General features: G+C 36.8%; 1 protein-coding gene across 25 annotated transcripts in view; it reads right to left on the bottom strand.

The window, feature by feature from the left end:
• Window positions 1-16,725, bottom strand: part of MIER1 (MIER1 transcriptional regulator) — a 66,871-nt gene that overhangs the window by 9,617 nt on the left and 40,529 nt on the right. For all 25 annotated transcript variants that reach the window (XM_078072947.1, XM_078072948.1, XM_078072946.1 and 22 more), the window contains 4 exons: window positions 5,457-5,608; window positions 4,426-4,507; window positions 3,207-3,301; window positions 145-272 (listed from right to left, as the gene is read on the bottom strand). In XM_078072947.1, coding sequence (XP_077929073.1) covers window positions 145-272; window positions 3,207-3,301; window positions 4,426-4,507; window positions 5,457-5,608 — 457 coding nt within the window. The remainder of the gene's footprint in view (window positions 1-144; window positions 273-3,206; window positions 3,302-4,425; window positions 4,508-5,456; window positions 5,609-16,725) is intronic.

Consider the following 16,725-nt stretch of genomic DNA (forward strand, 5'->3'; position numbering starts at 1 on the left):
TATGAAAATATGTCTGTAAGTGGATAAATTTAAACTAATGTAAACTTCTATCCTACTGGAAAATGAAGATACTAAAAATGACAATTTTCTCAAGAAAAAATTCAAGAGCAAAAATATATGACTCAACAGAAAAAATAAACTCACGTTACACCAGGATGAAGATTATATTTCTTTTTTCCAAATCGTGTTTGCTGAGCAAAGAAATCGTAACGTTCAGATTTTTTCCACATATAATAGAATGCTACACATTCACCAACTGACCTTGTTCGAACCTATAAGAAACAAAACACTTGTTTTTAAGAATCATCTCTTCCTTAAAGGAGTTATTTCATGAAAAATATCTGAAGTCTGAAAATAAATTTGTATGTACCTTAAGTAATATATAATACATTGTATAAAATACAACACTGCAGCAGCTTTGTTAAAAACCACTCTTTCCAAACTCCCATTGAGAGAAATAATACACTGGCAACAAATCTTCAGATATTTAGCGTTACACTTTTTAAAAAACTATCATCTTAATTTACTATAAACACTCCTCTATTCAAAATACCTGGAAGTGGCATTTGAGCTAAAATTAATGTTATAAACAGTTTGCAAATACTTTTACTCACAGGGTACCTAGGGAGTCTACCTTTAAATTCCCATTTAAAAGATTCTCTTAGTAGTCCCACTGGTGATCCAGACTCAGTTATTTTATTTTCTAGAAAGGCTGAGAATATTCCACAGTGAGTTGAAAAGTATTATAATAATGCCAATTCTAATTCGTTGTTCACTAAGTTACCCCAGTAACTGTGCTCTATTTGTGTGAATGAATGATTCCCCTTCCATAAACGGTCAGCACCAATGGGACTGGCAAATGATGTGGACAATTTGCTCTTTTTGCTACTTAGCTTGGAGAGCTGTGGTAGGGTTGATATATATAATAAAGTACTGGGAATTTAAAAGAAAAAAAGCTATCTGCATGAGTGTTGGGATGTAAGACCACATTGCTTTAAACCCATAAACCCATAAATTTCTAATCTTGAAGGAGGTATCCTGTCAGACTGATTGCACCTAAAGTCGATTTGATGATATCCTCATTTCACTACTTGACATACATTTTCTTTCTTCCCTTATGCTTGCACTTTACATATTTGGCCCATCTTGCTCTAAGACTGAAAGCTATCAAGTTTTTTGTTTTTTTAAATAATCTCAAGCTCTTTTTTTGCCTTTAGAATCTTATTTCTATATAGACATAAGCCAAGTCAACTGTACTTTACTGAAAGCAAAAATTGGAGATATTTTGGGGCATGCAATGTTAACAATTTTATGAAAAATCTTTAATAAAGTAAGCCTAGAACTCATGATTAAGTTCCAAACTTCAATTCCAGATATAAAAACAGTCAATGTTTTCACTGGACCATTCTCTTTCTTAAGGAATAACTGTCCTCTTTTTGTTCACTGTAACTAGTATATTGGTACAGACAGGTCAATTGAGTTCTGTAAGACTGAAATATCACCATCCCAAATATTTTAAGAAATAAAGGTCTTGTTTTCAAAATTACATTAAAGACTTTTTTGGCTAGTTGTTTCAAGTTACCTATTAAGTTCTTACTCCCTAAAAAAAAGGGATTCCTTGCTGCTGCTAGCTATCATACTAGCTTATCACTCTAGGAGTCCCCTCCATAGATAATCCAGCATGGTTTGGTTAATATAGTGTTTTAATCCAAGCAGGAATGCTAGAAAACACTCATCCCAAAATGTTGCTCTATTCAACCATGAAACAATTTATTTTTTTGTTTTTTACAATCAGAAACATACATGTCTAGTCATTAGTATAATGCACTCCTTTCACAGAATATTCCCTATGCTGGAGGTAATCAGATGATTTGGACACAACATTAAGGGGTAGGATCTATTTTTGACACCAATTCTAAGACTCAAAATTTCTTATTAGTAGTTATGTCTGATGTCAAATACCAAAATGCAACAAGATAATCAAGAGTAAACTAGTTAGGGGCATCTGAGTCACTCAGTTGATTGACCATCCGACTCTTGATTTCAGCTCAGCTCATGATCTCGGGGTCGTGGGATCGAGCACCATGTCAAGCTCCGCACTGGGTGTGGAGCCTACTTAAGATTCTCTCTCTCTGCTCCCCCACCCCTACTCTCGCTCTCTCAAAATAAATAAATAAATAAACTAGTTAATGCACAACAAAATTAAGAAAAATAAATTCACAGGATTTATAAGCAACTATTTACAGAACATAAAATATTGAAACAAATTAAGTGGACACCAATCACATCCAGAAGTATAAAAAGAAGAATGTGGTGACAGACTATTTAGAACTCAATGAACACCATCCTAGACAAGTCATCACTCGAAACTCAGATGCTATCTTTAAGGAAACGTAAAGCCACACTCCCTGTCATTTCTTTTTGCAAAAATGTGTTATTTTTATAAACCTAGAAATTGCTTCATTTCCTCCATTTAAACTCTGAGATTTTAATTTTGCACATCCTAATTTCCCACAGAAACAACACATTTTTCTATTCTATATAATTGTATAGTTCCTATTAAAAATCTAACCTGATTTTAGTTTTAAGAGAATTAAACCTAAAAATAAATCTGGAAGTAATTATGAAGTTCTTTTGGGTATACACTGACACTGTAAAATTGATATTATTAATATGGAATAAACGAATCATGTAAAATAAAATTGTCAAATTATAAAATTATAATGTATAATAAAGCTGATTTACTGAGATATTCTTCTGGAAAATTAAATTTTAATTAAAGCCAAATTAAATATTAAGTATCTGATTTTAGACTTAAATAAATGTAGAGATAGTTTAATTGTAAATAATGTCATGTTAAAAACATTTTGAAGTTTCAAGATTATTTTAAAGACCAGTCCTTTAAAAAATCTGTCACAAGTTTGTGGAAAAAAGCCTTAATTAATTACATTGTATACACACATCCCACCCAGAAGTTGATTAACATATCTGCAAATCAGTCCAAACTTAAAGGCTCCTAATACCATGCACTGAAAACAGTCACTTGCTAAATAGATCCCAGAAAATCTTGGCAAGTTTATAATTCCCTAAAAATCAATATATTAAAACATTATAGAACCATTAACATTTGAAAGTAATAAAGATATAAGATGATCTGGGTTAACTAATTATCTTTTTATAAAAGAGAAAACATTATCATTACTTACTTTATTAGCCTGAATCAAATGAAAATCCTTTCCATAGGCCTTTAGCCCTTGTTCAAAATTTCTACACTCTTCTTCTGTCCAAACAGATAATTCCTCTGACAAAATGAGGGAGAAAACTATTAAAGCAATTTTCCCCTAAATATTGCATATAAACAGTTATAAATAAAAATGTAAGTTTCTAATAACAATAAGGGAAGTATTTTACTCCTGAGCTCTATTATTGATGGCTGCAAAGGATGAAGTGACAAAAATTCTGTATTTAATAAAATTTTGGATGATTTGGTCCCTAATTCTTCAACCTTACCTTGGACCACTTTCTCCTTTATGATCTAACTATACTAGCCACCTTTCAGTTCCTTAAATTCACTATGTTCTTTCTCACTTTAGATTTTGTGATGCTGTTCCCTTTGTCTAAAATCATTTTCTGCCTCACCCCCTTTTCACCTAGCTAATTTGTTTACATTCTAGCAAAAATATCACTTTGTTCTATAAACTTTCCCTAACAGCCTCACTCTTTCCCCAAATTAGGTTAAGTCCTACTGCAATAAATTTGAAGTATACCCTCTAATTCTCCTTGGAAGAACTCGTAACTATTTTTCAGCTTCCCTTACCTAGCCTCTAAGCACCACGAGGGCAGGACTCTGTTTACAATTATGTCCTCAGAACTCAGCAGGTCCTCCAATTTTTGTTGAATGAATAAGTATCTTGTTTGCTATGTAATGTTATATAAATAGTGTTCTTAGTGAAGCAGGGTGGGAGCCAGTTTAGAGTAAAAAAACAAAAAACTGGATTTATTTTAGTTATGACTTCATTGCTTATAAATTATGTTTGCCCCAGCAAAGGTACTTCAGAGACCTCAGTCTCATCATTTTTGAAAGTAACAACTGTCACACTCCAGAGTTCATAGGGCTATTATTAATAAGATCAAATAAGAAAATATTTAATAAAAATGCCTTGAAATTGAAAGGCATCATGTATTTTTATTTTAATTGCCTTATTTTCCCATAAAGAACAAACAGCCTTAATCCCATTTCCCATAATGCTTGTGTTATATACAAGTTATTTAACAAGTTACAAGTTATTTATTATTCAGCAAATATTTACTGATTTCAGAAAGATCAGTATTATTATTAAACTTAGGATATACCTACGTAGACTGAAGATCTTAAGCTTATTTTCTGCTAAGTCATGAAAACAAAAATGCATTATTTACGTTTACCTCTAGCCGCTTTTACATTAAATCTTAATCTTCTCAATGCTTCTTCTGTGTCAAAATTGCATTTAACCAACTCATATAATGCCTAGAAAAATAAAAGCCATCAGTATGTGACCCAGACTATGAAAAGTTCAAGGCTACAATTTCTTAAAAAAGTAAAAGCTTTTCCTGAATCCAGTATTTCTTTTCATCATTTCTGGAAGACAAATAATTCTAGTGAATGAAACACAGAGAGCACTAAAGAACAACAAATTCAATCCTGGTAATTAATGCTTCTAAATACTTAGGAAACAGGATAAGCAAATACTCTAACTTGGAAGCCACAGTACCTCAGAAACAAAAATGAAAAAAACTATTTTATAAAAATCACAAAACCCTTCTTTTTGGCTTTTTGTGGTTCCTATTCTAATTTTAAACAAATCAGAAAGAAAAGCATTGATGAAAAAAGGTTAAAAAAAAAAAAAGATAATGCTGTTATTAGGTTCACAGTAGGCACTGGTCTGCTATATCCCCGGTAACTCATTCCAGGTGTGTATTCCCTAGCTGATGATACCTATACGGTCTTAGGGATAGCCAAAGGAACTTCAAAAATCCTAGTAAGAAGGATATACAGGCAAAAATGAGATACCATTTTTGTTTATTTTAGCTGAAATCATACTAATGAAGCAAGTGTGTATGCAAGCTTTTTCAGATTCCCTGTGATGACAGTATAGGAATTTTGGTGGCTAGAATAACAGAGAATGTGACAGCATTTACATCTATAAATGTAAATATATAAAAATATATATGGTTAGTTTATTTTGGGAAAACTTTTATTTCTTTTTTAAAACTGAACTATATAGTATAGAACTGTATTACATTAGCTCCAGGTGTACAACATAGTGACTGGACAACTGTACACGTTATGCTATGCTCACCACAGGGGTCACCATACAAGGCTATCACAATACCACTGACTATATTCCCTATGCTGTACCTTTCCTCCCCACGACTTATTCATTCCATAATGAAACAGTTACTTCTTACTCATGTACCTGTTCATTGTCTTTTATGTGAGATCCTTCAGGAATTGCTTCTACACCTTTCTCATCACCTGTTCTTCTAGATGCATCCTTAAGAAATACAATCACTTTATCTTCCGGTAAGTACTCAGGGTCCCACAGGAGCTGATCATCATTTTCATACACTAAATTAGTAAAACATAATGTTAAAAAAAATGCCAAAAATTGTTCAAGTTTGTGTTAAACCACTTTCACTGAACAAATAACTCACACTTAAGAGCCAAAATGTTGATTATCGAGAGGTAAAATGTGGTCCTAGTATTTGTCTAACTTTGTTCTTGGACCATATTTACAGCCTAAGTGATTCAAGCAATCTGAACAGAGAGATACCATTTGATAGCTCTTTCACAGCAAAGCCAAGATGACTTAGCTTGAGTTTACCAAGTCCAAGCTCTCTTCATTTGAAAAGTACCACCACTCCTTACCATCTGTATGACCTTGGGCAAGTTACTTCCCTGCTCTCTGCCTCATCTGCAAAATTGGGATAACAACACTATCATACAGGGTTGTAAAGATTTAAAGCACTTTAGAACAATTCTGGCATATATTAAGGTTCAATGGATGTTAGCTATAATTATTAATTTTTGAAATAGGAGGTCTAAAGGAATGTGCACCAAATGTCAACATGGTTTATTTCTTGGTGGTAAAATTTGGGATCATTTTTCTTACTTTTATATATTTTTCTATGAAGCTTAAAAATGTATTATAATGAACATAAATCATTTTCATAAAACAAGAGTCTTTCCTTTCTTAAAAGCATTTAGCTTTCATCAGAATTTCCATTAGAATAAGATTAAAGCCTCACTGACATCACAATTTTAAAAGTAAAAGGAAAGGAGGAAAGCCTAAGATGAAAGCCTTGTGCAATTCCAAATGACAGGAAGATGGAAATGTAGACAATATATTAAGGAATAGTCACAAGATAGAAAAAATACCAGAAATGTGGCACCATTGCAGCTAGGGGAAGAAGGAGTTTCAAGGAGTAATAGACTGTTAAATGCTGTCAAATGGCCAGTATGAAAACTGAAACAGGTACGCTGGCTTTACTAACAAGGAGGGGAATGTTTCAAGAGCTGTTTTTGTGCAGAGACGGAAGCCCAGGCCACACTGGAGATGACTGAAGAGTAAATGGAAGGGGAAGAAAGAAAGGAGAGAATTCTTAAAAAGTTCGTTGTAAGGGAGATGGGGGTAGCAGCCAGTGAGGAAGTATAATTGAAGAAAGTTTCTGGTTTTGTTGGGTTTTTAAACACAGGAGACAATGATTTAAATGCCAATAGGAAGGAGCCAACTGAAGAAAAACTGTGAATTTAAGAGATAGAGGATAACTGATGGTGTCAAAGTTCCTTGTGTTATAAAAAAGAAATTAGCAGCTAATTAAGCATCTCCAATGTATCAGGCACTACGTTAGGTGTTTTCATATAAATTATCTTGTCTCACACTCCACCCAACTACACACATATACTTTAAAATATCCTTCTACCTTTCTGTTCCCCAAAATAGATACTCTTCTTTAAACTACAAGGACAGGGGAAAAGATGGCAGAGGAGTAGGGGACCCTATTCCAACCTGTCCCTTGAATTGAGCTGGATACCCACCAGACCACTCTGAACACCCACAAAATCAGCCTGAGATGTAAGAAGATATTGGATCTCTACAAACAGAATATCGCAGGCAGTTGGTTTCGAGGTATGAATTGGGGAGCCATGATTCCCCGGGCACATATCCGAAGATAAACGGAAGGGGGAGGGAGCTGTGGGGATCCTACACCGCCAGTGAGCGACAGCCTCCTGTGCTGGGGATAGGGCACAGACTCGCAGACCGCTAGTGGCGGGGAAAGGACTTTAGGGCAGCCCCCCCCCCCCAAACTGAAACCTGGAGCTAGAGCGACAGGCATTGCAAGTGAACTGGGGGCAGCTGGTGGTTTTAGAAGCACAAAGGGCAGAGACGTGCCCCAACCTGGAGGCGAGGACTGGGAGCGCTGCGGAGGGGCGCACAACCCAGGACGCTGCAGTTTATAGCAGCAGAGACAGAAACAGAGATAGTGTGGCCTGGAGAGCTCACTGAAGAACAGGCTGTGATCTCTCCATTCTGAGGCAGACGGAAATGGTTTTTTCTGCTCTGACTCTCAGAAGAGACGCGTAAAGCCACCAAGGAAAGCTGCCAGAGAACAAAAGCCCCCAAAAATGAGTTTTCACTGAGCCCATCCCCCTCCACAGTGGGGCAGGGCAACTCCGCCCAAACAGGGTTGCCTGAGTAACAGTGCGGCAGGCCCCTCCCCCAGAAGACAGGCTGGGAGAACAAGAGGCCAACAACCCTAAGGTCCCTATAAGACAGGTGCATCTTGCTTGGGTTGTGGTCAATAATCTGGACTCTGTACATTGCCTCAACCACCCCTCAACAGCATGACTAGGAGGAGGAACCCCCAAAATAGGAAAGACTCAGAGACTGTGACTTCTGCCACAGATTTACAAATGGATACAGATATAACCAAGATGTCGGAAATGGACTTCAGGGTAACAGTTATGAAGACAACAGCTAGAATGGAGAAATTGATTAATAGCAACATAGAGTCTCTAAGGGCAGAAATGAAAGGTGAACTGGCAGAAATTAGGGTAAACAAGGCAGAAGAACGAAGTAGTGATCTAGAAGACCAACTGATAGACAAGAAGGGAAAAGAGGAGGCTTGGGAGAAACAGCTCAAAATCCATGAAAACAGAATCAGAGAAGTAAGTGACACCATGAAACATTCCAATGTCAGAATTATTGGGATCCCTGAGGAGGTGGAGAGAGAGAACTAGAAGATATATTTGAGCAAATCGTAGCTGAGAACTTCCCTAATCTGGGGAATGAAACAAACATTTGTGTCCTAGAGGCAGAGAGGACCCCTCCCAAGATCAAGGAAAACAGACCAATGCCCCGGCATGTAATAGTAAAACTCACAAACCTTAGAACCAAGGAAACCATCTTAAGGGCAGTTAGGGGGAAGAGATTCCTTACGTGCAGAGGGAGGAACATCAGAATAATGTCAGACCTATCCACAGACACCTGGCAAGCCAGAAAGGGCTGGTAAGACATATTCAGGGTACTAAATGAGAAGAACATGCAGCCAAGAACACTTTATCCAGCAAGGCTGTCATTTAGAATGGATGGAGAGATGCCGAGCTTCCAAGACTGTCAGAAACTGAAAGAATATGTGACCACTAAGCCAGCCCTGCAAGAAATATTAAGGGGGGGGGGTTCTATAAAAGGAGAAAGACCCCAAGAGAGATATAGAACAGAAATTTACAATCTATAGAAACAAGGACTTCACAGGCAACATGATGAAAATAAATTCATTCATTCATTTTTTTTTTTTTAAGATTTTATTTATTTGACAGAGAAAGACACATTGAGAGAGCGAACACAAGCAGGGGGAGTGGGAGAGGGAGAAGCAGGCTTCCCGCTGAGCAGGGAGCCCGATGTGGGGCTCAATCCCAGGACCCTGGGATCATGACCTGAGCTGAAGGCAGACGCTTAACGACTGAGTCACCCAGGCGTGCAATAAATTCATTCTTTCAATAATCACTCTCAACGTGAATGGCCTAAATGCTCCCATAAAACGGCACAGGGTTGGGACGTCCCCAACATGGGAGCAGCCAACTACATAAGCCAACCGTTAACCAAAATAAAGAGTCATATTGATAATAATACGTTAATTGTAGGAGACCTCAATACTCCACTCTCAGCAATAGACAGATCATCTAAGCAGAACATCAACAAAGAAACAAGAGCTTTGAATGACACACTGGACCAGATGGACCTCATAGATATATACAGAACATTCCACCCTAAAACAACAGAATACTCATTCTTCTCGAGCACACATAGAACTTTCTGCAGAACAGACCACATACTGGGTCACAAATCAGGTCTCAACTGTTACCAAAAGATTGAGATTCCCTGCATATTCTCAGACCATAATGCTTTAAAGCTGGAACTCAGTCACAAGAAAAAATTTGGAAGAAATTCAACACTTGGAAGCTAAAGACCACTCTGCTCAACAATGTTTGGGTCAACCAGGAAATCAAAGAAGAACTTAAAACAATTCATGGAAACTAATGAGAACGAAACCACATCGGTCCAAAACCTATAGGATACTGCAAAGGCGGTCCTAAGGGGGAAATACATAGCCAGCCAAGCCTCACTCAAAAAAATAGAAAAATCCCAACTTTACCAACTAACTTTACACCATAAAGAACTGGAGAAAAAGCAACAAACAATGCCTAAGCCACACATTAGAAGAGAAATAATTAAGATCAGAGCAGAGATCAATGAATTAGAAACCAGAAACACAGTAGATCATATCAACGAAACTAGAAGCTGGTTCTTTGAAGGTATTAATAGATCTATCGATTGGCCACTGGCCAGACTTATCCAAAAGAAAAGAGAAAGGACCCAAATTATTAAAATTATGAATGAAAGGGGAGAGATGACAACTAACACCAAAGAAATAGAAACAATTATTAGAAATTATTATCAACAACTATATGCCAATAAATTAAGCAACCTGGAAGAAATGGATGCCTTCCTGGAAACCTATAAACTACCAAGACTGAAACAGGAAGAAATTGACAACCTGAATAGGCCAATAACCAGTAACGAGATTGAAGCAGTGATCAAAAACCTCCCAAAAAACAAGAGTCCAGGGCCTGATGGATTCCCTGGGGGGAAACAGTCAACAAAACAAAGAGGCAACCCACAGAATGGGAGAAGATATTTGCAAATGACACTACAAAGGGCTGATATCCAAGATCTATAAAGAATTCCCTGGAATTCTACCAAACATTCAAAGAAGAAATAATACTATTCTCCTGAAGCTGTTTCAAAAAAAGAAACACAAGGAAAGCTTCCAGACTCATTCTATGAGGCCAGCATTACCTTAATCCCCAAACTAGACAAAGACCCCATCAAATCGGAGAATTTCAGACCAATATCCCTGATTAGTATGGATTCCAAAATTCTCAACAAAATCCTAGCTAATAGGATCCAACAATACATTAAAAGGATCATCCACCACAACCAAGTGGGATTTATCCCTGGATGCAAGGGTGGTTCAACATTTGCAAATCAATGTGATAGAACACATTAATAAAAGGAGAGAAGAACCATATGGTCCTCTCAATTGATGCAGAAAAAGCATGTGACAAAATATAGCATCCTTTCCTGATTAAAACTCTTCAGAGTATAGGGATAGAGGGAACATTCCTCAAGTTCATAAAATCCATCTATGAAAAACCCACAGCGAATATCATCCTCAATGGGGAAAAGCTGAGAGCCTTTCCCTTAAGATCAGGAACACGACAAGGATGCCCACTCTCGCCACTATTGTTGAACATAATACTAGAAGCCCTAGCAACAGCAATCAGACAACAAAAAGAAATAAAAGGTATTCAAACTGGCAAAGAAGAAGTCAAACTCTCTCTCTTCGCAGATGACATGATACGTTATGTGGAAAATCCAAGACTCCACCCCCAAATTACTAGAACTCATACAGCAATTCAGTAATGTGGCAGGATACAAAATCAATGCACAGAAATCAGTTGCTTTCTTATACACTAACAATGCAATTGTAGAAAGAGAAATTAGAGAATCGATTCAATTTACAATAGCACCAAAAACCTTAAGATACCTCGGAATAAACCTAACCAAAGAGGTAAAGGATCTATACTTTAGGAACTACAGAACACTCATGAAAGAAATTGAAGACACAAAAAGATGGAAAAAACATTCCATGCTCATGGATCGGAAGAATAAACATTGTTAAAATGTCTCTGCTGCCCAGAGCAATCTATACCTTCAATGCCATCCTGATCAAAATTCCAATGACATTTTTCAAAGTGCTGGAACAAACAATCCTAAAATTTGTATGGAATCAGAAAAGACCCCAAATCGCCAAGGAGATGTTGAAAAAGAAAAACAAAGCTGGGGACATCACGCTGCCTGACTTCAAGCTATATTACAAAGCCGTGATCACCAAGACAGCATGGTTACTGGCACAAAAACAGACATATAGACCAATGGAATAGAATAGAGAACCCAGATATGGACCCTCAACGCTATGGTCAAATAATCTTCGACAAAGCAGGAAAAAATATGCAATGGAAAAAAGACAGTCTCTTCAATAAATGGTGCTGGGAAAATTGGACAGCTATATACAGAAGAATGAAACTTGACCATTCTCTAACACCATACACAAATATAAACTCAAAGTGGATAAAGACCTCAATGTGAGACAGGAATCCATCAAAATCCTAGAGGAGAACATAGGCAGTAACCTCTTTGACATCGGCCACAGCAACTTCTTTCAAGATACATCTCCAAAGGCAAGTGGAACAAAAGCAAAAATGAACTTTTGGGACTTCACCAAGATAAAAAGCTTCTGCACAGCAAAGGAAACAGTCAACAAAACAAAGAGGCAACCCACAGAATGGGAGAAGATATTTGCAAATGACACTACAAAGGGCTGATATCCAAGATCTATAAAGAACTTCTCAAACTCAACACCCAAAAAACAAATAATCAAGTCAAAAAATGGGCAGAAGACATGAACAGACACTTCTCAAAATAAGACATACAAATGGCTAACAGACACACGAAAAAACGTTCATCATCATTAGGCATCAGGGAAATTCAAATCAAAACCACACTGAGATACCACCTCACACCAGTAAGAATGGCAAAAATTGACAAGGCAATAAACAACAAATGTTGGAGACGTTGTGGAGAAAGGGGAACCCCCTCACACTGTTGGTGGGAATGCAAGTTGGTACAGCGACTTTGGAAAACAGTGTGGAGGTCCCTCAAAAAATTAAAAATAGAGCTACCCTATGACCCAGCAATTGCTCTACTGGGTATTTACCCCAATGGCATAGATGTAGTGAAAAGAAGGGCCATATGCACCTCAATGTTCATAGCAGCAATGTCCACAATAGCCAAACTGTGGAAAGACCAAAGATGCCCTTCAACAGACGAATGGATAAAGAAGATGTGGTCCATATATACAATGGAATATTACTCAGCCATCAGAAAGGATGAATACCCAATTTTTACATCAACATGGATGGGACTGGAGGAGATTATGCTAAGTGAAATAAGTCAAGCAGAGAAAGTCAATTATCATATGGTTTCACTTATTTGTGGAACATAAGGAATAGAATGAAGGACATTAGGAGAAGGAAGGGAAAAGTGAAGGGGGGGAAATCGGAGGGGGAGACGAACCATGAGAGACTATGGACTCTGAGAAACAAACTGAGGGTTTTAGAGGGGAGGGGGGTGGGGGGATGGGTTAGCCTGGTGATGGGTATATTAAGGAGGGCACGTACTGCATGGAGCACTGGGTGTTATACGAAAATAATGAATCATGCAACACTACATCAAAAACTAATGAGGTACTGTATGGTGACTAACATAATAAAATAAAAAAAGAAAAAAAGTATAGGGACAATCTAGAAAATCTTCCGTAGTAAACCTCATCCCTTTTCTAACCTGCTGGTACAATCCTCATCAAACTCTAAATTGTAAATATAATAGAACTGCCATGATAAAGTGAATCTGGATACACTACCGATTTTTGTTCTCTGCTTAGCCTCTCTTCATCAAAGGGGGGAGACTACAGTTTTTACGTTCTTGAGACTGATGGGTAGAGAGTGGACAAGTCCTTACAAGGAAGCCCTAAGAAACATGGAAGGTGGGTCCCTGAATCCTCAGTGTTCTCCCACTTAAATATCCCTATATTGGACTTATGAAACAAGCACAAATGACCTGGAAGATATTTCTGGAATTATTCTGTAAGTTTCAGATAGCCACAGGATACAGATATCCTATTTAAGCTGAGTACACAAACATCTGCAGATGGCGCCAAATGACAAGCCAGACCCCTAGAATTGTGACAAGACAGCCAGACAGGCTGACCCTGAGAATACACCTCATTTTATACAATTATACTGAAAAATAACCATGGATGAGAACAATTAGCATTTCCACAGAGAATAAACCACACTGCCTTTACTGGTTTCAGAAAGAGACCAAATTATTTTCCACTTAAGTTTCACTCTAAATAAAATATGACTTTTGACTGTGCTCTAAATAAAACAGGCAACACAGTGATTTTTATTAAGTGTCTGTTGTAGAACAACTAAATGCCAAGAAATCAGAATATCAGAACACCACCACTACGGTAAAACACACTAAACTACAGAAGAGAAAGAACATCTAATGAAGAGAAAAGCTCTATAAAAGCAACAAAAAGAAACAAATACCCTTTATTATAATTACATCAAATGACTTGAACATGATGGATTTCAAAAGATCATAATCACTGAAATGTAGTAACATCCTCTGAAACTACTGCTTTCTAAATGAATTACAAAGCCTAAATATTAGAATCTTTAAAAAGCAAAAACAAATATATGATGGTGGATACAATTTACGTGATTATAAATATGTGAGAGTTCAGAAGACAGGAGCACGCAAGTTAGCTAGGGAAATGCTTACTATGGCATTTTAAGTAACATATGAAGCTTGTCAAACAAAATGGGTTGTCAAAATAATTCAACAAAGTTCACTAGGTGTGTGTGGTTGGGGGGTACTAATGTAGAAAGCTGAGAAACCACTACCAAAAAACCACAAACTTCTGCAATCTGGGAAATTAATTCCCAATGAATAACTTTATATTTGTTAACTTTCAGTTTTAGTAAAAAAAAAAAAAAAAAAAAGTGTTATTCTATTTTTAATGCCTAAGTAAAAATTCAATCTAATCAATACATTATGAGGATGAAAATGCAGATCTGTAATCAGCTATGGTATAATAATGAGGTTTACAACAAAAATTCCCACGTTCTTAAAAGGTCACATTATCATTAATGACCTACATTTTAAGTTGTCCTGCTGAGCTTTTCCTACGTATAAGCTAAATGAACTGCCTTTTTAACATTATCATCATCAACTAAGGATAACGCATGTGTACATTTTCAGTAAGTAACTTAAGAATCAGTAATTTGTCAAGTGTTCCTTAGAAACGACAATTTACATGGTCCTTTGCTATTCACTGCTTCCTAATTCCTAGCCATCATTTCCTTACTCTAAAACTCCGTCATGCAAGCATGAAAATTCGACCTGGAAATACCTTAGCTCCTTTCTCTTGACCTTCATCCCTATAGGTAGCCCAACTAATTCTCAATCAATCTAGTCCAGGGTTCTCAGCTTCAGCAGTACTGACACTTTGGGGGCAGATCTTAGCCGGGGCGGGGGGGGGGGGGGGGCTCTTTTCAATCTAGGATGTTTATCAGCATTAAATTCAGTCTTATCACAAAAGCTGCAGTGTTCAGTTCACACACGGAACTGAAAAATCATGCTTTTCATCTACTCAACACTTTCTTTGGGAATTAAATCCTTTCCATCTGTTCTGAGTGGGGCTGACACCCTGGAGCCCCAAGAACAGATAAATGAGCCAAGGCAAGCCAGAACATTCACTCTTCTCTCTGGTCACAGTAATTACTTCTGGCTGAGTACGACTCAAGCTAAGTCAATAGAGGTTCTCTCTAGGACTTTTGCTGGAGCAAAGGTGGATGCCAAAGTTCTCATTTTTGTTGGTTCTCTAGCTACAAGGACAGTGTAAAGTGTAAGCCAGGAGCTCCCAGTAGCCATCTTAGCTTGTCTGGCAATAAAGGAAAGAGGTTGGAAAGGGGAGGAGGGACAGCTGATATGTAATAACCCCCAAATCCAGTTACATCTGAAGCCACCCAGAACCTTCCAGTTAAGCAATAGGTAGATTCTTTTTTGCTAAGCTAACTGAACTGGATTTTTGCCATTTGTAAGTAAAACGGCATAAACTGGTGCTTTCTGAAAATCTGAATAATAATAAAACCTAAATAATGGATAAGATTAATCATCCATTGAACATTAAGGCCACTCACTGAGCACTTACTATGTGCCAGACACTATGTTGTTAAAGCTACACCTAAAAATATTAACATGTAAATCCTCATGACAGGCTCTGTAAATAAATGCTCTTTTATAGCTATTTTATAGATGAGGAGAAAAAGAAGTTAAGTAAACATGTCCAAGGCCAAATGCCTATGTACTGATCAAAGTTTAATGACTCCATATCCGTTCTGTTAACATTATTCTGCACCTACCTAATAACTCAGCCACCAAATGTTTACTGAGTACCTATGTAATAGAATCATACTAGGCATTAAGGATACAAAAATGAATAAAGAAATGATTATAATATACTGTGCTGAGTATAAGTGCTAATTTACATAAATTTATGAAAATGTTAATTGTGTAGTTGAGATTGTGTAATAAAGTTCAAAGGAAAAGGACTCAAACACAACTGTAACAAATCTTGTTTATATAATTGTTTGAAATAGAAGTGATAACTGATGAGGAATATATAAGCTGGAGTCTAGTAAAAAAGAAATCAGATATCAGAGGGAAAAAATATCAATGTCTTTCCAGGATACTCAGTAACAGGGTTTCCTTGTATCAATGAAAAAATTCTAATCCATTTGTGTCAAATAATTCCTACAGTGAAGGTACAAAGTGTATTAGTTTTGTGGCATTTTTATCAAAATCACTCAAACCAAATGCTCTCCCTTTTGAATGTGTGCTCACCAAACCAATGAAAAATATCTTGCAAACTTTATCCTGTAAGGGAAAGAATGCACTAATCATCAGTATCCCTTTAACAGTTGTTTTCCAACGGTGTAGTTTACATAAGTTTCACATGAGTTTGGTTTGTGTGCACCACCCTAAGTGGTGACAAATTCTGGGTATCATGACAAAAGTCTGAATTCCTAGAAATACAAAACTGAGGAAAGTCCCTCTACCACAGTGGCCCCTCCAATGCAGTATCAGCCTGCTAAATCTAGTCTGATCCTCACACAATCTAAAATGCTTAAGTTCACACGGTGAGAAAGCTTCATAAATCATACCTTTCCTGAAAAAAAATATTATGTATAACTGCTTTCTAAAATTATAATAAAACTGAAAGCATTAAACCAAAATTTAAAACAGTGAAAATCAGAGATCTTGATTATTTACTTACTGTGATATCTGACAATACAAACATAAAAATAAAACATATTAAGAGGTAAGTAAAACTACCTTTAGCTCTAACACTAACCTGCCACCAAGATATTTTCCTACCCATCTACAAAATACAAAATTTTCTAAGATAGACACTATTACTTTTCATAGT

Source organism: Halichoerus grypus, chromosome 5 (genome assembly GCF_964656455.1).
Source record: "Halichoerus grypus chromosome 5, mHalGry1.hap1.1, whole genome shotgun sequence".
NCBI lineage: Eukaryota > Metazoa > Chordata > Mammalia > Carnivora > Phocidae > Halichoerus > Halichoerus grypus.